Source organism: Bos indicus x Bos taurus, chromosome 6 (genome assembly GCF_003369695.1).
Source record: "Bos indicus x Bos taurus breed Angus x Brahman F1 hybrid chromosome 6, Bos_hybrid_MaternalHap_v2.0, whole genome shotgun sequence".
Lineage (NCBI taxonomy): Eukaryota > Metazoa > Chordata > Mammalia > Artiodactyla > Bovidae > Bos > Bos indicus x Bos taurus.
The window spans coordinates 90,979,512-91,005,437 of record NC_040081.1 but is presented as its reverse complement, the minus strand read 5'-3'; the positions used below and the strand labels follow the sequence as shown (position 1 = coordinate 91,005,437).

At 43.7% G+C, this 25,926-nt stretch overlaps 1 protein-coding gene and 1 long non-coding RNA gene across 2 annotated transcripts in view; one reads left to right on the top strand and one right to left on the bottom strand.

The window, feature by feature from the left end:
* SHROOM3 (shroom family member 3) overlaps positions 1-25,926 on the bottom strand; it is a 329,764-nt gene that overhangs the window by 198,671 nt on the left and 105,167 nt on the right. Inside the window, exon 2 of the mRNA XM_027544824.1 lies at positions 17,583-17,737. Within this exon, the coding sequence (XP_027400625.1) occupies positions 17,583-17,737 (155 nt within the window). The remainder of the gene's footprint in view (positions 1-17,582; positions 17,738-25,926) is intronic.
* LOC113894420 lies at positions 1,008-25,926 on the top strand. The gene is made up of 3 exons (XR_003511571.1): positions 1,008-1,049; positions 17,040-17,225; positions 25,240-25,926. It is a non-coding gene; the product is annotated as an uncharacterized LOC113894420 (long non-coding RNA).

Genomic DNA, 25,926 nt, shown 5'->3' with positions numbered 1-25,926 from the left:
AGTTCAACCCCTGGGTGGGGAAGATCCTCTGGACAGGGAAATGGCAACCCACTCTGGTATTCTTGCCTGGAAAATACTATGGACAGAGGAGCTTGGCAGGCTACAGTCCATGGGGTTGCAGAGTCAGACACGACTGAAATGACTAAACAGCAGCAGCAGCAGCAGCAGCTGACTGGATCGGTCTGGATCCAAGGCTCAAATAAAGTCATGAGGAATCCATCTGCATCCTTGTTTCGGGGTCCCTCTGAGTCGCCTTGACTCCCAGATCGTGAGTCACCATGGAATGGTAAAGGTGGTTCACGGCTGGCAAGCTTGCAGCTGACCAGCTTTAAAAACCTCAGCTGGGGACTCCTCTGGCAGTCCAGGGATTAAGACTCCACCCTTCCATTGCAGTGGGCACAGGTTTGATCCCTGGTCTGGGAACTAAGATCCGGCTTGCTGTGAGGTATGGCAAAAAAAAGAAAAAAGAAACCCTCAGTTGAGAGAGAGTACACACCCTCTCCAGTGACAAGATCCATAACAGTCAATGTTTATACAGCAGCTTACGACACCAGTGAGGGAGAGATTGCTGTTACATCCATTTTACTGATAATAAAACTATGTCAGAGGTTAAGGCACTCGACCAGCAACTGCTAAAGCTGGGATCCAAAGTCCAGCAACCTGGCTCAGAGGCTGTGCTCGCATCCATCCACTGGGCCGCACAGCTGCTACTGGGCACATTTTTGTTTTCATTGGGTATGTTTTCCTCCACAAACATTCACTGAGTACATATCATGTGCCAAGGACCATTCCAGGCACTGGGGATACCACAAAGAACAAAATCTCTGCCATTGAGAAGTTTATCATCCAATGAGAGGAAACGAAATGAGTAACTTTATGAGTCTATGTCTCATAAATGAAAATAAAAAGGGTTGGAGACATGTAGGAAGAAAGCTGCAGTTTGTTTCTTTTTCTGTGCCATGCAGCATGCAGGATCTTAGTTCCCCGACCAAGGATTGAACCCATACCTGCTGCAGTAGAAGTGCAAGTCTTAACCACTGGAATACTAGGTAAGTCCCCTTTTTAAATAATTTAATGTAATTTGGGGGCTGCAGCTGCAATTTTTAACTGGCTGTACAGGGGAGGCTGACATTTGAGCAAATACCTAAAGGAAGCAAGGGAACAAGTCAAAGGGTAAAACTGATTAAAATAACTTTTTTTTAACTAATTTTTTTTTAATGTAAATAATACTCAGCCACTAGTGAAAAACAATGGTTCTCTTTCATCTTTTGCTCCTTTAAAGTCATGAGGGTGAAGAATGGAAGGTTACAAAAACATCTCACTCCAGGGACAGCTCCACGAAAGGGGATTTTCCATGTCAAAGGATTTGTCGACCTCACTCATTTATAATCAATAAATACCAATGGCTGATTCCCAAGAGACACCTTTAAGGAAAGATTCCAAAAATCCTTTCAAAATAGATAGCCAATGGGAGTTTGCTGTACGACACAGGGAACCCAAAGCTGGTGCTCTGTGACAACCTAGAAGGGTGGGAGGCGAGGGAGGTGGGAGGGGGGTAGAAGAGGGAGGGGACGTATGGATACCTGTGGCAGGTTCATGCTGATATATGGCAGAAACCATCACAATGTTGTAAGGTAATTATCCTACAATCAAAAATAAAATATTTTTTTAAAAGGCCAGTGTCACAGTCTTCACGAAAACAATGTAGCAACCCTCCCATATATAAACCATAAACACACTGATCAAGCAACCATCCCAGGGATAATTTCACACATCCTGTTTGCTAAACCAACACAGCATCAGACAGGAGTTTGACAGCATAATGTGGGGGGAGTGGAGAAATGGCATCTTTCAAATGCACCGATGAACAGACAATCTGGCAGCAAGTGGAAAGAGTGACGGGGGGCTCTAGATCAGTGGGCCGCAGAACAAAAAGTGTTAGTGACAGAAGCAGAAGCAGAGTAAGGCTGGTCTTACGGCCCTTTACTAAGGACACACTAGGCTCCTCAAAACTGCCACATGCTAGGTAGGATGCCAGAGATTTAACAGGACCGTGAGAAGACAGGTGGCTCAGTCGTGTCCGACTCTTTGCAACCCCATGGACTGTAGCCTCTGTCCATGGGGATTCTCCAGGCAAGAATATTGGAGTGGGTAGCCATTCCCTTCTCCAGGAGATTTTCCCGACCCAGGGATCGAACCTGGGTCTCTTGCATTGCAGGCAGGTTCTTTAACATCTGAGCCACCAGGGAAGTCTTATAGAAGAAAGAACCTTAGGGGTCATGTCTAGCCAGACAGACCCAGGGGTTCCCAGCCTTTGAAAGCTAATCACCTGCGTGGGGTTTTTAGTGTTTCTAAACCTGTGCTTTAAACCTCTTGCCAGGACCTTACTAGACCACGTGTGATCTTGAAGCACATATTATAATTAAATAAGACATAACATTATTTAATTCCTTAGCATTTGGGCCTCCCTGATGACGCTAGTGGTAAAGAATCTGTCTGCCAATGCAGGAGACATTAGAGACATGGGTTTGATCCCTGAGTTGGGAAGACCCACTGGAGGAGGGCATGGCAACCCACTCAAATATTCTTGCCTGGAGAATCCCATGGACGGAGAAGCCTAGTAGGCTTCAGTCCATAGAGTTGGACGTGACCGAATCAACTGAGCACGTATGCACAAGACATAACAGGTTTCTAACAGTGGAATTATCCCGAACAGGACAAAACTGCCAGGATCCTCAAAGCTCGGATGTACCATTAAGGACACGTGTGGTGACTGGCTTTCAACAACTCCTTCTAGAAACCATTTCTCTATCCCTGGGTCCCAAGAAATGGGGGACTGATGCTAAGACTATACCAAGTGTGATTTTTTTTTTTAATTTTTATTTAATTTTTAAACTTTACATAATTGTATTAGTTTTGCCAAATATCAAAATGAATCCACCACAGGTATATATGTGTTCCCCATCCTGAACCCTCCTCCCTCCTCCCTCCCCATACCATCCCTCTGGGTCGTCCCAGTGCACTAGCCCCAAGCGTCCAGTATCGTGCATCGAACCTGGACTGGCATCTCGTTTCATACATGATATTTTACATGTTTCAATGCCATTCTCCCAAATCTTCCCACCCTCTCCCTCTCCCACAGAGTCCATAAGACTGTTCTATACATCACTGTCTCTTTTGCTGTCTCGTTCACAGGGTTATTGTTACCATCTTTCTAAATTCCATATATATGCGTTAGTATACTGTATTGGTGTTTTTCCTTCTGGCTTACTTCACTCTGTATAATAGGCTCCAGTTTCATCCACCTCATTAGAACTGATTCAAATGTATTCTTTTTAATGGCTGAGTAATACTCCATTGTGTATATGTACCACTGCTTTCTTATCTATTCATCTGCTGATGGGCATCTAGGTTGCTTCCATGTCCTGGCTATTATAAACAGTGCTGCGATGAACATTGGGGTACACATGTCTCTTTCTCTTCTGGTTTCCTCAGTGTGTATGCCTAGCAGTGGGATTGCTGGATCATAAGGCAGTTCTATTTCCAGTTTTTTAAGGAATCTCCACACTGTTCTCCATAGTGGCTGTACTAGTTTGCATTCCCACCAACAGTGTAAGAGGGTTCCCTTTTCTCCACACCCTCTCCAGCATTTATTATTTGTAGACTTTTGGATCGCAGCCATTCTGACTGGTGTGAAATGGTACCTCATAGTGGTTTTGATTTGCATTTCTCTGATAATGAGTGATGTTGAGCATCTTTTCATGTGTTTGTTAGCCATCTGTATGTCTTCTTTGGAGAAATGTCTATTTAGTTCTTTGGCCCATTTTTTGATTGGGTCATTTATTTTTCTGGAGTTGAGCTGTAGGAGTTGCTTGTATATTTTTGAGATTAGTTGTTTGTCAGTTGCTTCATTTGCTATTATTTTCTCCCATTCTGAAGGCTGTCTTTTCACCTTGCTAATAGTTTCCTTTGATGTGCAGAAGCTTTTAAGGTTAATTAGGTCCCATTTGTTTATTTTTGCTTTTATTTCCAATATTCTGGGAGGCGGGTCATAGAGGATCCTGCTGTGATGTAAGTCAGAGAGTGTTTTGCCTATGTTCTCCTCTAGGAGTTTTACAGTTTCTGGTCTTACGTTTAGATCTTTAATCCATTTTGAGTTTATTTTTGTGTATGGTGTTAGAAAGTGTTCTAGTTTCATTCTTTTACAAGTGGTTGACCAGATTTCCCAGCACCACTTGTTAAAGAGATTGTCTTTAATCCATTGTATATTCTTGACTCTTTTGTCAAAGATAAGGTGTCCATATGTGCGTGGATTTATCTCTGGGCTTTCTATTTTGTTCCATTGATCTATATTTCTGTCTTTGTGCCAGTACCATACTGTCTTGATAACTGTGGCTTTGTAGTAGAGCCTGAAGTCAGGTAGGTTGATTCCTCCAGTTCCATTCTTCTTTCTCAGGATCGCTTTGGCTATTCAAGGTTTTTTGTATTTCCATACAAATTGTGAAATTATTTGTTCTAGCTCTGTGAAGAATACTGTTGGTAGCTTGATAGGGATTGCATTGAATCTATAAATTGCTTTGGGTAGTATACTCATTTTCACTATATTGATTCTTCCAATCCATGAACATGGTATATTTCTCCATCTATTAGTGTCCTCTTTGATTTCTTTCACCAGTGTTTTATAGTTTTCTATATATAGATCTTTAGTTTCTTTAGGTAGATATATTCCCAAGTATTTTATTCTTTCCGTTGCAATGGTGAATGGAATTGTTTCCTTAATTTCTCTTTCTGTTTTCTCATTATTAGTGTATAGGAATGCAAGGGATTTCTGTGTGTTGATTTTATATCCTGCAACTTTACTATAGTCATTGATTAGTTCTAGTTCAAGTGTGATTTTTAAAAACCAGGGATGGATGAAATCAATAAAACAAGCTCAAGTGCTTGTTTCACTGAGGGTTTCTTTTCTTTTTTAAGAACTTTATTATTGGAGTATAATTGCTTTACAATGTTGCGTTAGTTTCTGCTGTACAACTAAAAGAATCAGCTGTATGTATACATATATTCTCTCCCTCTTTAGCCTCCCTCCTACCCCTCCTCCCATCCCACCCCTCTAGGTCATCACAGGGCACCATCTCTAGGGACCTCTAGATGTTGTCTTTGCATTGTACACCTCATTAGATAGAATAAGTTTGATGGCGTCAAGCCATCTTTCTTTCTCAGTTGGTTTCTTGGGGGCACCATCCAGAAATGGGATATAGAGTGAACACAGCAACTGCAGTGTGATGGCTATGGTGCCACCCACTCAAAACAGTGGCCCCAACACCTGCCAGTAAAAATGAGCTCCCGGGGCGATGGCACGTGATAACAGCTTGGGCCACAGGTGTTCTCTGGAGGGCCAGACAAGTGTGCCCCTGCCCATGCCCACGTGTCACTTGATGAGCTTTTTAAGAAGCGATAGTGAGAAACAGATCCCATAGAAATGCAACAGCAAGAGCCACTGCTGGAGCAGCCATGCCCTGCAGGCCTCTCTGGGTCCTGGGAGGTCCAGAGACCTCAGCAGGTCTCTGTTTTTGCACCGTGTTGTTGTTCAGTCGCTAAGTCATGTCCGACTCTTTGTGATCTCAGGGACTGCAGCACACCAGGCTTTCCTGTCCTTCACTATCCCCTGGAGTTTGCTCCAACTTCCATCCATTGAGTCGGTGATGCCATCCAACCATCTCATCCTTTGTCGCCCCCTTTGCTGCCCCCATTCTTGAGGCTCTGCTCTACTTGCTGCCCTTCTCGATTTACTTTTTTTCTTTTTTTGAATCACACTTGTTACGTTTTACGTCTGGCATTGTTATTATTATTATTTGGCTGTGCTGGGTCTTAGGTGTGGCATGCGGGCTTCTCTTTCGTTGTGGCACGTGGGCTTAGTTGCTCTGTGCAGCATGTGGAATCTTAGCTCCCTGACCAGGGATTGAACCTGAATCCTCTGCACCGGAAGCCAGATTTTTAACCACTGGACCCCCAGAGAGTCCGTTGATTTGCCTTGTTGATTCTCCTGCTGCTGCTATTCTCATGACCCCTTCATATCTGCGTATCTTTCTTCTCCCTCTCAGTTTCTAGCCATTCATTGTTTCTCTTTATTGCTTTGACTTACAGCTTAAACCAGTGGTTCTCAAACTTTACTGCCTATTAGAATCACGAGGGCAGCTATGAAAATGTCCAACACCAAGCTACCCTCTCTTATCAATTAACTTAGAATCTTTGGGGGAGCCAGGCATCAGTTCTTTTGGTATTAACTTCTTAGGTAATTTTAATGTGTAGTCAAGTTTGAGATGGACTATTTAAGCCATTTTTTTTGTTTTGCTTTTTGGTCATGCTGCCCATCCTTTGGGATCTTAGTTCCCTGACCAGGGATTGAACTCAAGCCCCCTCCATTAGAAGCACAGACTCTTAACTACTGGACCACCAGAGAAGTCCCAACTTTAAGCCATTCTGATGCAAGGATGCAGAACTACAAATTGGCTCATATTCTAAATCAGCATCATCCAAACTTATTTGTGCTAACTAATGTGCCCACATTTAGAACTGGGAGAAAGGATTTCCACCATAACTTTTGTGTGATCTCAGCCTGAGACTTCATACCCTTTACAAAGGCTCAAACAGATACTTGAGTGCCAGTCATTACTGGTTGGGCATGGAGGGGTGACTCCTGCTTGGAATACATTTGTCAGAAGTAAGACCATGTTATCCCAGGAATGAAACATGGTCTTTTACCATCAAACCCCCTTCATAGGGAACCATACAGCATTCCTTTGTACATGGCTAGTGTTCAGTGCATAGCCTGTGAGCATATGTAACCCAATGAATAAAAATAGCAATTATCATTATGTGCCACAAGAAAAATGTCCCTTTTCTCATTACAGTAAGGGAGTCTTATTGCATACCTCTCAGGAAACCTAATAATGTGTTACATGAATTTTCCACGGAAAGGAACAACTGGTTAGGAAATCAAATACTAGATTTCTAGACAGTGACATTCAAACCTAAGACTCCAGGCAAGCCAAAAACTGCTCTGAGTCTGGTCCCAGCAGGATTGAAATACCTCCTCAAAGCATACTGAGCAAATTCCCATGATGCCAGGCCTCCTGGAAAAGTTTCTGGGGGTCGAAGGCCACTGCAGCTGCCTCCTTCCCATCTTCTCAACCACTTGCTCAAGTGGAAAAAATGCTTAGAGGGTAAGTTACCACAGTTCTCAATTCTCCTGACTCCGCCTCTGGGGAACCCTAGTCCTGGGTCCTCTGAGGGGATGCAAACTGTACTGCGGTTTGGGGTTTGTGTTCATGTCCCAGGTATCTGCAGCCCTTGCCCAAGTGAAAAAGCGCAGAGAGTAGAAGAGCGAAAGGACAAGTAAAGTATGGGATCGGGCAGCAAGGTGAGAGGGTCATCGCAAGGGTTGGAGAGGCAGGGAGGCTGGAGCTGCGTATAAGAAGCTCAGAGCTGTCCCTACTGCCCAGGGATGTCCTCAGGAGGCACCGGTTCTTGCAATCCCCCACCTCCACAGAAGACTCAGCCACAGAGCACAGCATGAGGCCCCCTTTTATATCCTGAGAGACAATTCTTGGAACTTACAAGGGAGGAGGGAATGGCAAACCACTCCAGTATTCTCACCTGGGAAATCCCATGGACAGAGGTGTTCATGGGGTCTCAAAGAGCTGGACACGACTGAGCAACTAACACAGGCACAAGGGACAAAAATCTTTCTCATGTGGCTTCTGGGTCCAGGTGAGATAGAAGAGGCCATATTTGTTGTCGCCGAGTGCCTGGAGCTTTAAGAACAATTTTGCAACTGTCTATCAAAAGAGTACTGTTCCTGGGCATCCCTGGTTCCAGGGGTAAAGAATCTGCCTCCCAAGGCAGGGAACACAGGCTTGATCCCTGGGTCTGGGAAGATCCCACACGCCTTGGAACAGCTAAGCTCGTGTGCCGAAACAAGAGAAGCCACCACGATAAGGAACCCACACGCCGCAACTAGAGAGCAGCCCTGCTCGCCACAACTAGAGAAAACCTGCTTGCAGCAATGAAGACCCAGTGTGGCCAAAAAATAAGTAAATAAATAAGTCAGTTAATTAATTTTTTAAAAAAGATTATTGTTCCGTTTCTACTTGTCCTCAACTCCTGCCTGTCCACCCGAGAGTTATCTTTTGACATCATGATTTTCCCTAAAGGTCACATCTTGTGCTCAAAAACACTACCTTTTCAAATTACTCAGCCTGTGCTACATACATGTGCCCATATAACCTAGCCATTTTTAAATTTCATACACCAGGAGATGAAAGACACTTGTCTCAGAGCTCCCTCCAGCAGTCTGAGGGTCCTCTTCCGTATTCAGCCTCCCACCAAGGAGCTCTGATGTGTTTCAGAATCAGAATGATTCCTACTCAAGTTCTCCAGAGAATATGGTCTTTTTCTCTGAATTCTCATTCCAAACTTGGGCCTTGTTGGTACTGTCTTTCAAACTACATTTCCTCTGAGCAAAAAGGGTATAATCAGAAATTTAAAATCCCTATGCCCTCATTTACACAAGCAAGTCAAATTAGTGCATTAAATAGGACAATCATAAGAAAATGCTTCCCTAGTGGCTCAGACAGTAAAGAATCTGCCTGCAATGCAAGAGCCCCAGGTTTGATTCCTGGGTTGGGAAGAGCCCCTGGAGAAGAGAATGGCAACCCACTCCAGTATTCTTGCCTGGAGAATTCCATGGACAGAGGAGCCTGGCGAGCTACAGTCCACGGGGTTGAAAAGAGTTGGACACGACTCAGTGACTGACACACACAGGGAAATGCAGTCGGGGATTTCTCAGGTGGTCCACTGGTTGAGGATCCACCTGCCGATGTGGGTTGACCCTGGAAGACTCCATATTACCCAGAACAACTAAGACCATTCACCACAACTATTGACCCTGTGCTTCAGAGCCTGGGAGCCACAATTAGTGAAGCCCACGTGCCTAGAGACTGCTCTGCAACAAGAGAAACCACCGCAATGAGAAACCAGGGCAGCCAAAAATAAATAAATAAATAAATAAATAAATTTACCAAAAAAAACCCCAGAAACTTAATCTCAGAGGGATTGATCTGAGCTCTCGGTACCATGACCAGTACACAGCAGAGCTGCGATTGGAATCCCCATGACATGGACTTCTCTTTCCGAACTGTTTGTCATCTCTTATCTGAGAACTGGCAGCTTGAGGCGGCACAGGCTGGTTTAAAGACAGCTAATATATAAGAAAAAAAGCACACAACAGATGTTTTTCATGCTCTGGGAAAGTTTCCACCCTCTCTTCAGACTGTGTTGCTTTAAAAATAGGGATTTACATTTCAATTTGCTTTTCAAAGCTCTTAATGAACTATTTCTTTAAATTGTTTTGGTTTCAAAAAGATGTTAGGTGGTTAAGCAAAGTAAGACTAAGATGCTTTAAGAATATAGCCACTTTTTTAAGGGAAAAGAGTAAGGCAGGTGTGGGGGCAGGTAGGTGGCAAAAATGTGTGCAGAACATGAGGAGGGGATAGTGATAATATGGAAGAAAGTGTTTCTTTCTTTCTTTTTAAATAAAATGTAACCATGAGTTGGAAAAGGAACTGATTTGCAAAAATTCCTTTTTTAATGAATAGTTATTGGAACTAATTTTGTATTCTTTAGGAGGACCTTTAAAGCATGGCGCTCATTACCAGATTCTTCTTACAAGATCACTGACTTGCAAATCCTTGGCGAGTTACAGTCTCACAACTCAATCCAGACATAAAAAGGTCATGGAAACCTGACACGGAGGTAGCAGGTGTGGGAGCCACCCATCCCATTCCATTCCAATTAAGTCATCCGCCCGGTTATAAAAAGAATTATGCTGCTAACCCTCAGAAATGTGGGATGGTCTGCTCTGGGAAGCGTGGGCCGAGGGTGGTGGTGAACTTAATTTCATCACCATTTTTTGTTCAGATGGAGGGAGCAGCTGTAAGGCAACAAATAGTTTTATTTCCAGAGGCTAATGGAGAGCCTCTAGCCAGCAGGGTGCACAGAGCAGTGAGACGCATTTCCTCTGAACTACCCAGGAAGTTCAAGGTCAGTGGGGAATCTAGTTTTTCCTAGATGAGTTAAAAATCAGTTTATTTGGTTTTTCTGGGTTTGTTTTCGCCTGTTTTTTGTTTTTGTTTTTGTTTTTTTTAATTTTCAACTTTTTTTTTTTTTAACCCTCAAAGGCTTTTATTTTACTTTTTATCTTTTGGTGGTGCCAAATGGCATCTTAATGCCCTGACCAGGGATCAAACCTGTGGCCTTGCATTGGCAGTGAGGAGCCTTAACCATTGGACCACCAGGGAAGTCCCACTGCCTGTTTTTTAAGCATCACAAATATTTCCAAGGCAAAAGGCAGCTGGGTGAAAAGCACTAGCTCACTGCTTGAGATGCCAAAAGCTCCAAAACCTACTCCTCAGAGACCTCCATGTTCCTTTAGGCTACTTGCATGTGGCCTTGGGCAAGTCCCTACACATCTTTGGAAGCAGTTCCATTATGTCTACCTCCTGGCAGCGCTGTGGGCTGAAAGGGACAAGACCCAGATTTTCCCCCTGCCCCTGCTAATTCTGATGATTCGATTCAGGACATGAATCTGAGTCCAAACACAGGGCAAGTCACGAAGCCTGGGAGTACTTGTATTTTAGACAAATGACTATTGTTTGCTTGTGTTTTACAAAGTCACCCTCCTTTCTCCTCAATCTCACTTTTCCGTAAAATGTGATCTTCTTCTACTACTCCTTCTTCTCCTCAAACATATATATTCAGTCAAATAAAAAATCAACAGTCCCAGGAGTTCCCTGGCCCAGGTTCAATCCCTGGTCAGGGAACTGAGATCCCACAGGTCACATGGTGCATATAAAAAGTTCCCTTCTAACATGTAAACTAATCAGTTCAGTTCAGTTCAGTCACTCAGTCGTGTCTAACTCTTGGTGATCCCATGGACTGCAGCACGCCAGGCTTCCCTGTCTATCACCAACTCCCAGAGCTTACTCAAACTCATGTCCATTGAGTTGGTGATACCATCCAACCATCTCATCCTCTGTTGGCTCCTTCCCAGCATCAGGGTCTTTTCTAAGGTGTCAGTTCTTTGCATCAGGTGGCCAAAGTATTGGAATTTCAGCTTCAGCATCAGTCCTTCCAATGAACATTCAGGACTGATTTCCTTTAGGATGGATTGGTTGGATCTCCTTGCAGTCCAAGGGACTCTCAAGAGTCTTCTCCAACACCACAGTTCAAAAGCATCAATTCTTCGGTGCTCAGCTTTCTTTATATTCCAACTCTCATATCCATATGTGACTACTTGAAAAACCATAGCTTTGACTAGACGGACCTTTGTTGGTAGAGTAATGTAAGCTCATAGACTAAACGAATGGGAAGGGGAGAAGCTATTCCAAATTTGCAGGGATAGCAGGAAGATTCAGGAGTGAGATTTCATTTTAAAGGGGGCTCACTATTCTCCCACCCTCTGTCTACCGTTCCAAATCATACATGCTGCCTCCTATGCCCAGAAAGGCCACTTCCCCATACATCCTTCCCATTCAATGGAACCACTGCTGCTGCTAAGTCGCTTTAGTCGTGTCCAACTCTGTGCGACCCCATGGACGGCAGCCCACCAGGCTCCCCTGTCCCTGGGATTCTCCAGGCAAGAACACTGGAGTGGGTTGCCATTTGCTTCTCCAATGCATGAAAGTGAAAAGTGAAAGTGAAGTCGCTCAGTCGTGTCCGACTCCCAGCGACCCCATGGACTGCAGCCTACTGGCTCCTCCGTCCATGGGATTTTCCAGGCAAGAGTACTGGTGTGGGGTGCCATTGCCTTCTCGTGAATGGAACCACTAATCGTGTGCTATGTTCTAGACAGTAAAATGGGCTTCTTGTAACAGGCAATTTATTGCAATACAGAAACAGACTCACAGACTTAGAGGATGAACTTATGGTTGTCAGGAGGGAAGAATGGGGAGAAGGAAAGTTAGGGACTTTGGGATGGACCACTACACACTGCTGTATTTAAAATGGATAACCAACAAGGGATTATCCATGGATAACCAACAAGAGATAGCACAGGGAACTCGGTTCAATGTTATGTGGCAGTCTGGATGAATGAGGAGTTTGGAGGAGAATGGATACATGTATATTTATGACTGAGTCTCTCTGCTGTCCACCTGTACTATCATAACATTGCTAATCAGCTATACTCCAATACAAAATAAAAAGTTTAATAATAATTTTAAAAAAGACATTGCTGCTGCTGCTGCTGCTAAGTCGCTTCAGTCGTGTCTGACTCTGTGCGACCCCATAGATGGCAGCCCACCAGGCTCCCCCATCCCTGGGATTCTCCAGGCAAGAACACTGGAGTAGGTTGCCATTTCCTTCTCCAAAAAAGACATTGGGAGGCAGCAAAAATATATATATATAAAAAGAGGCAATTTATTTCACAAATACACAATTTCTTTTCAAGTGTTCATTCTTCAATCACCAACACTATATAGTGAATGTACATATTTCTCACTTAATTCTCACTACAATCCTTTGAGGTGAGAATCAAATGAATTAAATGACTTGTTTTCCAGGCAGCATCAAGCCTGCGTCACCATCTCACGTGTCCTTTCTCCTAGAAAGGATGCATTCTACTTCCCAATGGCTTACATGAGCCTTGCAAAAAAATTATAAAACGTTTACCATGAAAAATACCCCCAAAACTTTTCTTTGCCAAACCAACCATGGATACCAAACTTAGGAGTAGGATAATATTTGGCAAAGTTAGCACCTTAATGCAGAAGTTTGGGAGGTTGGATTTGCCAAGAAAAACGGGGGTTGGGGGACATTCTACTGAGGTTACAAATCCACTGGTTACAAGGCCTTTCTAAGGATCTGATTCAGGACAGGAATCAGAGTTCCAACTCAGGGTGAAAACACGAGATTAGATGCATCCCCAGCAGTTAACCTTAACAGTTTGTTCTGAAAGGGAAATGTAGCCTCCGATTTTTTAAATTTAAAATGTAGGTGATCTGCAAACAGCAGTGAGTACTCCCTGTGCTGAAAGCACCTTGCATCTCTCCAGGGGTTTAAATGAAACTGGAAGACTCCTTCTTCTGTCTTTGCTTTCCATTCATTCTAAACGTTAGTGGCTCTAGGACGTGCATCACACCTATCTGCCAAATAAAGTCTCCGTTGGTTTTAGAGAGGGTCTTGAGTACTGACTCTTATTTACGTACCTGTCTGCTTTCCTAATTTACATCCTTTGTACTGTCCTTCCTTCTTCAGTTTCCCTTCAACTGTTTGTTTTCCTTTTCGAAGGTCTTTTCTTTGGCTCACTTCACATTGCATCATTTCTTCTCCATTTATCCACCACTAGCTGCAGACCTCTGTGTACTCAGCAGCAGACACATTCTCTGTCCTAGAACATCTGTGTCACCCCGTCACTCCCTCCTCCCAGAGGACTAAACCCTGGCTTCTTTATGGGTCAGCAGATCTCCTAAGGCCATTGACCCACAACTCACTTGAAACTCTGCATTTCTCTTGTCACTGTAGCCTTTTAAGAAGGTGTTTTTACTTTTGATTGTTTCTGGTCACTGGGTAAGACACTCTCAAAACTTATATAAACATCACTACCCTGATCTGCATTCTTGACATATTTATGATAGATGAGGAAGCCTGCCAACCTGAGGTGTTGCCCTTGTCCACCCAAAACTAACTTTAAGAGAAAAGGAGGTAGGTAGAGATGGAAATGCCGATAAATATACATTTTCACTTACACAAATGATTTCTCCAGGAAACAGATTCCCTGATCACGTTTCCTGGAAGCCATATAGATCTTTTTTCAAAAATACAAAGATCACTTAGGAAAAAAAGGAAAGCTAGTCAATAAAATGGGCTTCCTGGGTAGCTCAAATGGTAAAGAATCTGTCTGCAATGCCGGAGGCCTGGATTCGATCCCTATGTTGGGAGGATCCCCTGGAGAAGGAAATAGCAACCCACTCCAGTATTCTTGCCTGGAGAATTCCATGGACAGAGGAGACTGGTGAGCTACAATCCATGGGATTGTAGAGTCAGACACAAGTAAATGAAATATCACAAGTTTCTCTGTCAGAATCAAGTGAGACGAGATGACATTTCTGGACATGACATGTGCCAAGATATAAAGGTAAGACCTCAGGAAAGCAACAGCTCTACTAAATACAAAGCCAGATTAATCCAGAGTATAAGGGCGTCTACCCAGTTCTCTGCAATGTAGGGGCGGAATGTCCATCCACGTCTACTAGAGCACATTCATAAATCCCCATCTCTATGTATGTGCTTCCTTGAGAGCTCAGTTGGTAAAGATGTATGAGGAGTAAAGACTACCTTCTTTCGGAGAGTTCAACTTTAAAAACCAACACATAATAGATGAGATAAGACATATTCAAAAGGCATCTTAGAGACAAAATGTTTCCCACAGCAAAAGCACAGAGTGCAAGGACTCTTTAGTAACCTTATCGATCCCATTAACATATCTAAAGAAAGAATGTGTCAATCAGAAAGGGGATTCGGAGCGGAGGGCAGAGAAGTCATGAGATGGGAGAAGAGCGCTTTGGCAGAATGCTTCCCTGCTGTCCAGAGGGGAAAGGGCCCTGATTCAGCAGCTCGGGCATCTGGCCCGCATGGCAGATGCGTTCCTCGTGGAAAGATGGGCCACCTGGCCAACAGCGGGGAGGCCAGCACATTCTGGCGCCTCAGACCCACTCTTCAGCCTGAGATCAGCATGCAACCTCCTGACCTAGTTATGGTCAGACTTCCTATTTCATTTTCCTGTGGTGATAAAGTATACTGATTCTTGGTCACCTTGGGATATTTATTCCACTTAGAGTTGTGTTCTTCAAAATGAGCTAATGTGTTGACATTCTGGTGTATGTCTTTCAGTGATGTGAATTAACATTCCTAAATTCCACGAGAGGGTGAGGGTGGGCTTCTTGATAACCAGGCACCCAGCATGTTCGGTAATAGGACAATAATCCATATCACCGCTGGCCTCTAACCTAATTCAGAAGAATAATGAGCAAACAGTGCACATTTTCTATGTACTTAGATTTTGTACATTAAATCTTCACAATTCCCTTGTGAGGCAGGAATTATTATTTCCTATTATTACTTTATAAAAGAGAGCCTGAGGTCACACAATTTGCAAACGACAAAGCCTGATTTCAATCCCACGACTGTCTGTTGCCTGTTCCACTAGACAAAATAATTCAAACCTCGTGTCACCATCAACTAGAAGGCATAACCGGAAGCCAGCATGACTACTGTTCACAGCAGGAAACAAGACAACCCTCTGCAGAGGTTAATCGATAACCAGAGTCCTGTCAAAACATTCTGAGTGTGGATTCCGCCATCAATCCTCAACAGATACATGCTAGGGCTCTCAAACTGGCTTTGGGTTCCAATGTCAAAGTGAGTTCAAGACTTTCAACACTCTCTGGACGTATGGAATAGGCCAATGGTTCTGAACCTTCCTACCCATCTATTTGAGAAATCGGCCACCGTGTTCGGAATGAATGCTTGCTTTACTCAAATACTGACCTACAAATAGTGCCTAGAGTTAGCCAAAAATAATAAAAATAATAGCAGCAGCATCTGTTGTTACCATGTAGAGTATTTCATTATGTTGCTCTAATCACTTTGTAAAGTAGCTATTTTAATCCCGATTTAAAAATAAGGAAACTGAATCTTCAACCAGGCTAAGTAATTTCCCAAGATCACATGGGTAGAAGATGACAGCCCTAGAATTTGAACCCAGGTCTGATCTGACCCTGGCGCCTATGCTTTGAGCCACGTTGCATCACTGTCCACCAGAGAAGCAAGGTCTAGTTAGAAGGCCCTGAAGAGAAACCAGACCCAGCCCAGCACACTGCAGAGAGTCACTGGAGCCTGGGGACACAGTGGGACCACACCCACAGCTGTTATTTTTTTGTGGTTGGGAAGAGCTGCTTTTCTCCTCAGCACAGCCTCAGACAGTGAACTTAGAGGAATAAATGAATGCAGGAGTGAATGGAACTCTAGGACAGCGGTCCCCAACCTTCCTGGAACCAGGGACCAATTTCGTGGAAGACAATTTTTCCATGGACCAGGGATGGAGAAATGGTTTGGGGATGATTCAAGTGCACTACATTTACTGTGCACTTTATTTCTAATCTGGGCTTCCCTTATAGCTTAGTTGGTAAAGAATCCGCCTGCAATGTGGAGACTCCGGTTAGATTCCTGGGTAGGGAAGATGTGCTGGAGAAGAGATAGGCTACCCTCTCCAGTATTCTTGGGCTTCTCTTGTGGCTCAGCTGGTAAAGAATCCACCTGCAATGCAAGAAACCTGGGTTCGAACCCTGGGTTGGGAAGATCCCCTGGAGAAAGGAAAGGCTACCCACTCCAGTATTCTGGCCTAGAGACTTCCATGGACTGTATAGTCCAAGAGGTTGCAAGGGGTTGGACACGACTGAGCGACTTTCACTTTCTTTCTAATCTTATGCCTCCACTGACTGTTCAGAAGCCCAGGGATTGTAGGCCTCTGACTTAAGAAACTATGTGAGGCCTGATGAGAAGACCAGCTTACTGTTGACATCTTAAAAATGGCATGGCTTGATTAATGACTCCTGAAGTTCCAGCCAACTTAAACATCCTTAAATATTATAACATTTAGTTGCCATGTGAGGTAGCCAAAACCTGATTAATGAAGAAATACCTAAATGTGTAAGCCCAGGACTTAGTAGGTCAGAGTAATAAGGCTCAAGTGGCCTGGCGAAGTGGGACCAGAGCATCTAGACTCCTCTGTGGCTCGTCCACTTACCAGCCTTCAGTGACCTGCTTAACCATCTTGCCTATACAATGAGGATAATGATAGCTATCTCACCAGATTCTGCACAGACTAAATGAACATAGTTATATATGTTAATGTAAAACATCTCCAGCAATGCTTGGTTTGACATAATGATTGCAAAAAATGTTTTAACTTCCTTCCACAGGTAATTCCCTCCACTAAGAGGTGTTCTCCTGGAGCTAGGAAGCTTCTAACTTTAAGGCATCATAAACCAATCACAAGGCAAACCTTTTCCAACAAAGGAATCACTATCACAACCAGAGAAACGAAACAAATCAAAGCAGGAATTCACTTGTTTTGATGACATCCTCTACCCCTGGGGGTAGGTCAGGTAAGTGGAATGCTCTCCAAGTCTCCAAGCCTGGGGCTGTCTCTGGTCCCACAGGGAGGCAACACCTCATAGAGCTCTGACCACATCGGGGATCAGGGTCACTTTCCATCAAGCCCAGAAATGTGGAAAGTACCGTGAACTCTGCCAAGCCAACACCTGCTGGGAAAACTAGGGTTTCACAAGACAGACATATCTAAAATGTCTTCACAGGCCACAAGATGGGCAAGAAAAAAGGAAAGTTATGTGGTGATGGTGGGGGTGAGGTACCATAAAATCCACACGGCGAGGTTTAAAGAATAGGCTCTTTACGGGAGGAGGAGGCGCAGGAGGAACCTGGCGCCCACCCGTCCTGCCTACCTGCGCACCACCAGCCGCAGAGTCTTGTAGGATCCTTTCACCAAGGAAACGGCCTCCCTCCGGGAGCTGCTCAGTGCCACCTCGTTGATGTTCACCACCTCGTCCCCAGCCCGAAGTCTGGAGCTCACCAGGTCCGCTTTGCCCCCTTCTTTGATCTGCTTAGAGAGAGGAGGATCCACAGGTGAGCAGCCTGTTTCCCGCAGAGCCCGCCCACTGCCTGTGGCCACGCCCACTCCCACCGTTTGCATCCAGAAGGCAGGGATGACCTCCTGTCTCCACACCTTCCAGCACCCAGAACCCAGCCAGCCACAGAGGGCATTCAGAAACAGAGTGAAGGGCTGAAAGAACTCGATTTCCACCCAAAAGCCACTCACGACCTCCATCTTCAGCACCCCCTCCAAGTCCCTCAAAGCAACTATTTTATTCCTTTAGAAGAAGTTGACTTCTTCTTACCTCATTTTTTTTTTGGGGGGGGGGTGTCTAAAATTAATAAATAATAAAAATAAATAAATAAAATAATAAAATAGCCCTCTTCTGCTATTTGGGGGCTTCCCAGGTGGGGCTAGTGGTAAAGAACCTGCCTGCCAATGCAAGAGATGTAAAAGACACAGGTTCCATCCCTGGGTGGGAAGATCCCCTGGAGGAGGAATAGCAACCCACCCCAGTATTCTTGCCTGGAGAATCCCATGAACAGAGGAGCCTGGAGGGCTACGGTCCATGGGGTCGCAAAGAGTCAGACACGACTGTAGTGACTTAGTGCACACACACAAAATTATAACTCACTGGATAAATAAGCGGTGGTGGATCCAGACAATGAAATATTATTTAGCACTAAAAAGAAATGAACTCACAAGCCATGAAAAGGCATGGAAGAACTTTCAATGCATGTTAATAAGTGAAAGAAGCCAATATCAAAAGGTTACGTGTGGGATGATTCTAACTCTATGACATTCTGGAAAAGACAAAATTATGGAAACAATAGATCAGTAGTTAGATAGACAGGCAGAATAGACAGAGCACATAGGATATTTAGAACGTGAAACTATTCTGTGTGATACTATAAAGTGGGATACATGACATTATACCCAAGACTGTACAACACCAAGAGTGAGTCCTAACATCAACTATGGACTTTGGGTGATAAGGATGTGTCATTGTAGGTTCATCACTCGTAACACATGTACCACTGTGACAAGGAGATTGGCAATGGGAGAGGTTATGCAAGCAATCAAGGAGGGGGGATACATGGAAGCTCTCTCTACTTTCTGCTCAACTTTGCTGTGAATTTTAAAACTGATGGAATTCTCCAGGCCAGAACACTGGAGTGGGTAGCCGTTCCCTTCTCCAGAAGATCTTCCCAACCCAGGGATGGAACCCAGGTCTCCCACATTGCAGGTAGATTCTTTACCAGCTGAGTTACCAGGGAAGCCCGAACAGAAAATTACCTCACTGCAGCCACTGAGTTAACACGTGTAGTGTTACTCAATCAGTTGTGTTTGACTCTCTTTGAGACCCCATGGACTGTAGCCCACCAGGTTACTCTGTCCATGGAATTCTCCAGGCAAGAATACTGCAGTGGGTTGCCATTCCCTTCTCCAGGGGATCTTCCCAACCCAGGGATCAAACCCAGGTCTCCTGCATTGCAGACAGACTCCTTACCATCTGAGCCACCAGGGAAGCATTTTTTATAAAATAAATGAAGTCTGCTAAGAATCCTAATTCATTCAACAAAGTGATTCAACATTTGCTTTATGCCAGAAGTTGTTCCAGGAGCTAAGGCTTTAACAGTGGGCAAAACATACAGAAACTCTTTCTCTTCTGGTGCTTAAGGCAGAGGCAGAAAGCAAACACTAAACAGAGTAAACAAGTAAATGATGTTAGAAGTTGATGAAGCTGTCTTCCCTGGTGGTCCAGGGGTTAAGAATCTGCCTGCCAATGAAGAAGACACAGGTTTGATCCCAGGTCTAGGTCCAGGAAGATTCCACATACCTTATAGATATGCTTGAAGTACCCCACTCCAATACTCTTGCCTGGAAAATCCCATGGGCGGAGGAGCCTGGTGGGCTGCAGTCCATGGGGTCGCTAAGAGTCGGACATGACTGAGTAACTTCACTTTCACTTTTCACTTTCATGCATTGGAGAAGGAAATGGCAACCCACTCCAGTGTTCTTGCCTGGAGAATCCTAGGGATGGGGGAGCCTGGTGGGCTGCCGCCTATGGGGTCCCGCAGAGTCAGACACAACTGAAGTGACTTAGCAGCAGCAGCAGCTGGCTAATAAGTGTTCTGTGCATGTTTAAGGTGGGCTAAGCTAAGTTCACAATAAACTGTGGAAAATTCTGAAAGAGATGGGAATACCAGACACCTGACCTGCCTCTTGAGAAACCTATATGCAGGTCAGGAAACAACAGTTAGAACTGGACATGGAACAACAAACTGGTTCCAAATAGGAAAAGAAGTACGTCAAGGCTGTATATTGTCACCCTGCTTATTTAACTTATATGCAGAGTACATCATGAGAAAGGCTGGGCTGGAAGAAGCACAAGTTGGAATCAAGATTGCCGGGAGAAATATCAATAACCTCAGATATGCCGATGACACCACCCTTATGGCAGAAAGTGAAGAGGAACTAAAAAGCCTCTTGATGAAAATGAAAGAGGAGAGTGAAAAAGAGTTGGCTTAAAGCTCAACATTCAGAAAACGAAGATCATGGCATCTGGTCCCATCACTTCATGGGAAATAGATGGAGAAACAGTGGAAACAGTGGCAGACTTTATTTTTGGGGGCTCTAAAATCACTGCAGATGGTGATTGCAGCCATGAAATTAAAAGACACTTACTCCTTGGAAGAAAAGTTATGACCAATCTAGAAAGCATATTGAAAAGCAGAGACATTACTTTGCCAACAAAGGTCTGTCTAGTCAAGGCTATGGTTTTTCCAGTGGTCATGTATGGATGTGAGAGTTGGACTGTGAAGAAAGCTGAGCGCCCAAGAATTGATGCTTTTGAACTGTGGTGTTGGAGAAGACTCTTGAGAGTCCCTTGGACTGCAAGGAGATATAACCAGTCCATCCTAAAGGAGACCAGTCCTGGGTGTTCATTGGAAAGACTGATGCTGAAGCTGAAACTCCAGTACTTTGGCCACCTCATGCGAAGAGCTGACCCATTGGAAAAGACCCTGATGCGGGGAGGGATTGGGGGCAGAAGGAGAAGGGGACAACAGAGGATGAGATGGCTGGATGGCATCACCGAGTCAATGAACATGAGTTTGGGTAAACTCCAGGAGTTGGTGATGGACAGGGAGGCCTGGCGTGCTGCGATTCATGGGGTCACAAAGAGTTGGACACGACTGAGCAACTGAACTGAACTGAACTGAAGCTAAGTTCAGTAGGTTAGATGTATCAAATGTATTTTCGACTTAATGATATTGTCAACTTACAATGAGGGTATTGGGATATAACCTTATTGTAAGTCGATGAAGACCTGTATATATATATATGTGTGTGTGTATTTTTTCTTTTCACAAAAATGACATTATGCTACACCCACCCCCTCGACCATCTTTTGGCTTTTAACAGAGAGCCATTAAACTGAGGTGATTAAGAGTTTGAGGCGTCAAACAGGTAACTTAGGTAAGAGAAAGTCACTTATTCTCTGGATTCTTCAGACTCCCACGTTAAACAGGAGACAGCAATAGCAGTAGTGCAGGGAGGATGAATGAGATAAGCCACCTGAATTGGTGAACACGGTTCCAGCTCCCAGATTATGGTAAGATTTTATAAGTAGTAGCCATTGTTTTCAAAAGTCATATATATCATGAAGATACTTCCTTTTATAGCAGATCCTACAATAACATCTTGGTACAATTCATTTAGCCATCCTTTCTTGTTGGTCCTTTCCCCCTGCCTTTCTACCCTTTTCATCCCACTAAACTTCCCCGCCAACCTCTTGAAGATTCACTTTCCCCTCAAACATACTAGGCACACCCTAACCTCAAGCCGTACCCGAGTGGCTCAGTTACCCTCTACCTGGATCACTCCCCACTGCTCACAGCACCAGGGTCACCTATGAAAACTGCAGTATTCCCTCATGGTTAAGAGCTGGGGCTCTGGAGCCAGATAGTCTGGCTCTGAGGCTCCCCAGCTGTGTGACTTTGAGCAGTTTATTTAACCTTACGGTGCCTCAGTTTCCTCTTCTGTAAGGTGATAGGGTTTACCACAGAGTCTGTCATGAGGATCAAGTGAGTTCATCAAGAAAAGGGCTTGGCATATTGTGTGTGTTAGTCTTTCAGTTGTGTCTGACTCTTTGCGTCTCCATGGACTGTAGCCCATCAGACTCTTCTGTCCCTGGAATTCTCCAGGCAAGAATACTGGAGTGGGTTGCCATGCCCTTTTCCAGGAGATCTCCCCAACCCAGGGGTTCAATAGGATGTATTCAATAAAGTTGATGTCTATCAACTATCCATCCTTTGAGGCCAAGTTTAAATCCCATCTCCTCTAAGCCTTTTCTGATCTCTCATAAATATCCCCTGACTCTCTTGCACCTGCAATCTGTCCTTTAAGAAGTGTCCCCTCACCCGCCCCCTGCCGCATTGTGGGGGAAGCAAATGAATAAAATACTACATAAACTGTGAAATGACATTACAGCAATAATAAACTAAATAGATAATTTACCAGATAGATAGTTTATTATTGTTATACTACTTGAACACAATGCTTGTGGTTATCACACTCTGTCTTTCGGCACAGCTATTTAAGTCTGTGCCTGTTCCCTGCCCACAGTCCCACCTTATCCCCAGCTTGGGCTGTGAACTCTGAAGAGAGGAACTGACTCCATCTTTACTTAGCCCAGAATGCCTCCCCAGAGGTTTGCACACAGGACCTCCTCGTGCTGGTTCATTCATTCAGCCAAGATTCACTGAGTATCTACTGTGTGCCAGGTATGGGGCTAAAAGCTGAGGGGACAATGATGAACACCACAGGCACAACAGTCCTATTTAAGTCCCAGTTTGTAGAATTAAATCTCCTCTCTGCTGCTCTACTATTTGCCAATATTTTCAGTAAGATGAGAATGAAATGAGGCCTAGGAAATAACCGATTTCTTATATTAAAAAGGAAGTCAAGAAAAGCTCATTTGTACAGTTGATATGATGTTTTTCTCATGACTGATTTAAGGTGAAAGTAAACGTTACCAGAAAGAATGGCCTAAAGAGTTTCATTGTTGTTCACTGTTCTGATAAACTATTTCTATAACCCTTTGTATTTAAAGAGTTTCTCATAATCTCTTGACTTTGAACAGAGCTTTGAGGCTTAAAGTGCTTACTTTTTAAAAAATTTATGTTTTTTAATTGAAGGATAATTGCTTTATAGAATTTTGCTTACTTTAAAAAAGTTAGTAAAGATAATTATGTATAAAACTGAAAAAAGTTGGGGCTGGGATGATTTTTTGGAATGGTATGGCTTCTCAGGTGGCTCAGATGGTAACAGAATCCACCTGCGATACAGGAGACATAAGAGACGCGAGTTCAATGCCTGGCTTGAGAAGATCCCCTAGAGAAGGAAATGGCAACCCACTCCAGTTTTCTTGCTTGGGAAATCTCATGTACAAAAGAGCCTGGCAGGCTACAGTCCATGTGGTTGCAAAGAGTTGGACATGACTGAGGGACTAACGCTTTCATTTTCACTTTTTTTACCAACCATTAGTTGGGTACTTGTTTTGATTCTCAAATCTCTCTAGACTCTCTGATTGATTCATGCTCTCTTCAGATTTCCTCACTGGAGATGATTTTTAGACCTTTCCTCTAACACTAATCTTTTGCATAAGCCTTCACCCTATATTTTCAGTTTCTTTTTTCCTCTTCCTCGTTTTTCCTCCAAATACCCCTCCTCCATCATGAAACTGCCTTATCAACCCAGATAGAATCTCTCTCTTTCTCCTCCACACCATTTCTGCCTGCCTGGAGACAAGCCACAGCTCTGCCTTTGTCATAGGTATTTCTGGCCATGCTCTGTCCCTTCTTCTGGGTTTTAAACTCCTGGAAGTCAGAAACTTCTGTTCACAGATATTTTTTGAGCATGTACCAAGAGTCAGGCACTGTTCTAGGCCTGGGGAAAAGTTAAGGAAAGAAGCGTACTTTATGTTCTCCTTTCCTGGAGTTTACATTTTAGCATATTCTTTCCTTTTGTTAATTGAAGTATAATTGTTTTGCAATATTGAGTTAGTTTCTGCTGTACAAGGCAGTGAATCAGCTATATGTCTACATATATCCACCCTGTCCCTCCCACCTCTCCCCCATCCCACCCCTCTAGGTCATCACAGAGCACCGAGCTGAGTTCCCTGTGCTGTACAGCAGGCTCTCACTAGTTATCAATTTTGCACATGGCTGTGTATATATATCAACCCTAATCTCCCAATTTTTCCCACCCTCCTCCTCCCCCCCACCCCATGTCCACTTGTCTGTTCGCCACGTCTGTGTCTCTATTTCTGCCCTGCAAATAGGTTCATTTTACCACTTTTCTATATTCCACGTTATATGCATTCATGTACAATATTTGTTTTTCTCTGACTTGCTTCACTCTATACGACAGGCTCTAGGTCCATTCAGTTTTTAATATAGTTCATATCTTTGCATTAAAAGCCTGATGCCTGCACGGAGGCAGTTCAGAGGACACGGTAATAATGGTGGTTCAGTCACTAAGTCGTGTCTTGAGACCCCGTGGACTGTAGCCCTCCAGGCTCCTCCGTCCATGGGATTTCCCAGGCAAGAATACTGGAGTGGGTTGCCATTGCCTTCTCCAGAGGATCTTCCCAATCCAGGCATCAAACCCAGGCTTCCTGCATTGCAGGCAGATTCTTTCCTGCTGAGCCACCAGAAAAGCCCCTTCAGAGAACATATAGTGACCCAAACAAGGCTGAGTTCTTTCTGTTCTTTGGGTGCTTCAATTCATCTATGTACTTAACTCTCCCTGGAAGGTCAGGCAGTTTGCAGTGAGTCAATGGAGTTCAGGAAGTTCTGCTTGATGCAAGGATTCACCCAGGGGTTCTATTCCAAAAAAAAAAAAATCAAGTCCCAATCGGTCCAAGTGAGGCTGGAATTGAGCCAGCTGGGCACGAAATACAGACCCCTCATCTAATGCCTTTTGACTAACCACATTAAGGACTGCCATCTCAGTCTGTGGATTACCTGGGACCCCCATGTTCCCCTCTTCCTCGTCTGCTACTGGTTCTGCCACCTTCCTATTTGGTAGCATCAGAGTCAGTGGATATTCTACCTGTTGGTCACTCAGGTAGTAAGTCTGATTGCCAAGGAAGTGGAAACTATTGGCCAAGACAAGACTGAATTACCTTAATCAATATGATTGACTCCATTTATTATCACAAATGAGAAATTGAGATACTGAGATGCATTTTCTGATGCACTAACAACGTAATTGATTTCTAATCTACTGAGGCTGACTAAATGCATAAATCTTACATTTATATCAATTAGTCACAGTATTTTTTCAGGTATGTAAAAAACAAAACCTTATTTTTATAGAGTTCAATTTCTATGTCAGATACTAACTTCTGGGGGAAAGTCAGTCATTTCTATCATTTTTTTGTGCATTTTGGTTAAAACCCATCCTATTCAAAACTTCTCTCCTCCCTGTATTTTTTTCAGGATGTGGCAACTGGTTCAAGGGAAGATCACGGTCACCTGATGTTGGTGGACAGCCTGGCCTATTTTTTTAATTATTATTAAAGTAGAGTGGTTGATAACATATTATTAAAGTATGTTGTCCAAGCTCTGCTGGACAGCAAAATGACTCAGTTACACACACATATACATTCTTTCTTTATTGTCTCATCGATTACGGTTTGTTGTAGGATATTGAATATAGTTCCCTGTGCTACACAGTAGGACCTTGTTGTCATACTGTTTATCTAAAATCATTATTATGACTTTCTAAAAAAACTTATATTTACAAAAGGTTTAACAATAATTCTCTTGAACTATTCATCAAAGAGGATTATACTTCTAAGCTCATGCCCTGCTGATACTGTCTGTCAGCAAGACTCAGTGAAAGATGAAGCTTATTATTTTAAACCCTTGGACCAATACTGGAGCAGCTGAAGAGGTCACTGGCGTTGTTTGTTCAATTTCACCTGCAGAGACTTTACTTATTCCAAGAATGTGATGGTCAACAAGTTAAATGACTTCAGGTAATGTACCTTGTACAACTGGGTGGGAAATCCCTAAGCTAACAAGGGGAGAAGGCGATTATACATCTGGAAAATTAGAAGGCTTCTTCCCTTCTCAAATTCTAAATGCATCCACACCTTTAGGATTAAACTAACTTTCCTCCTA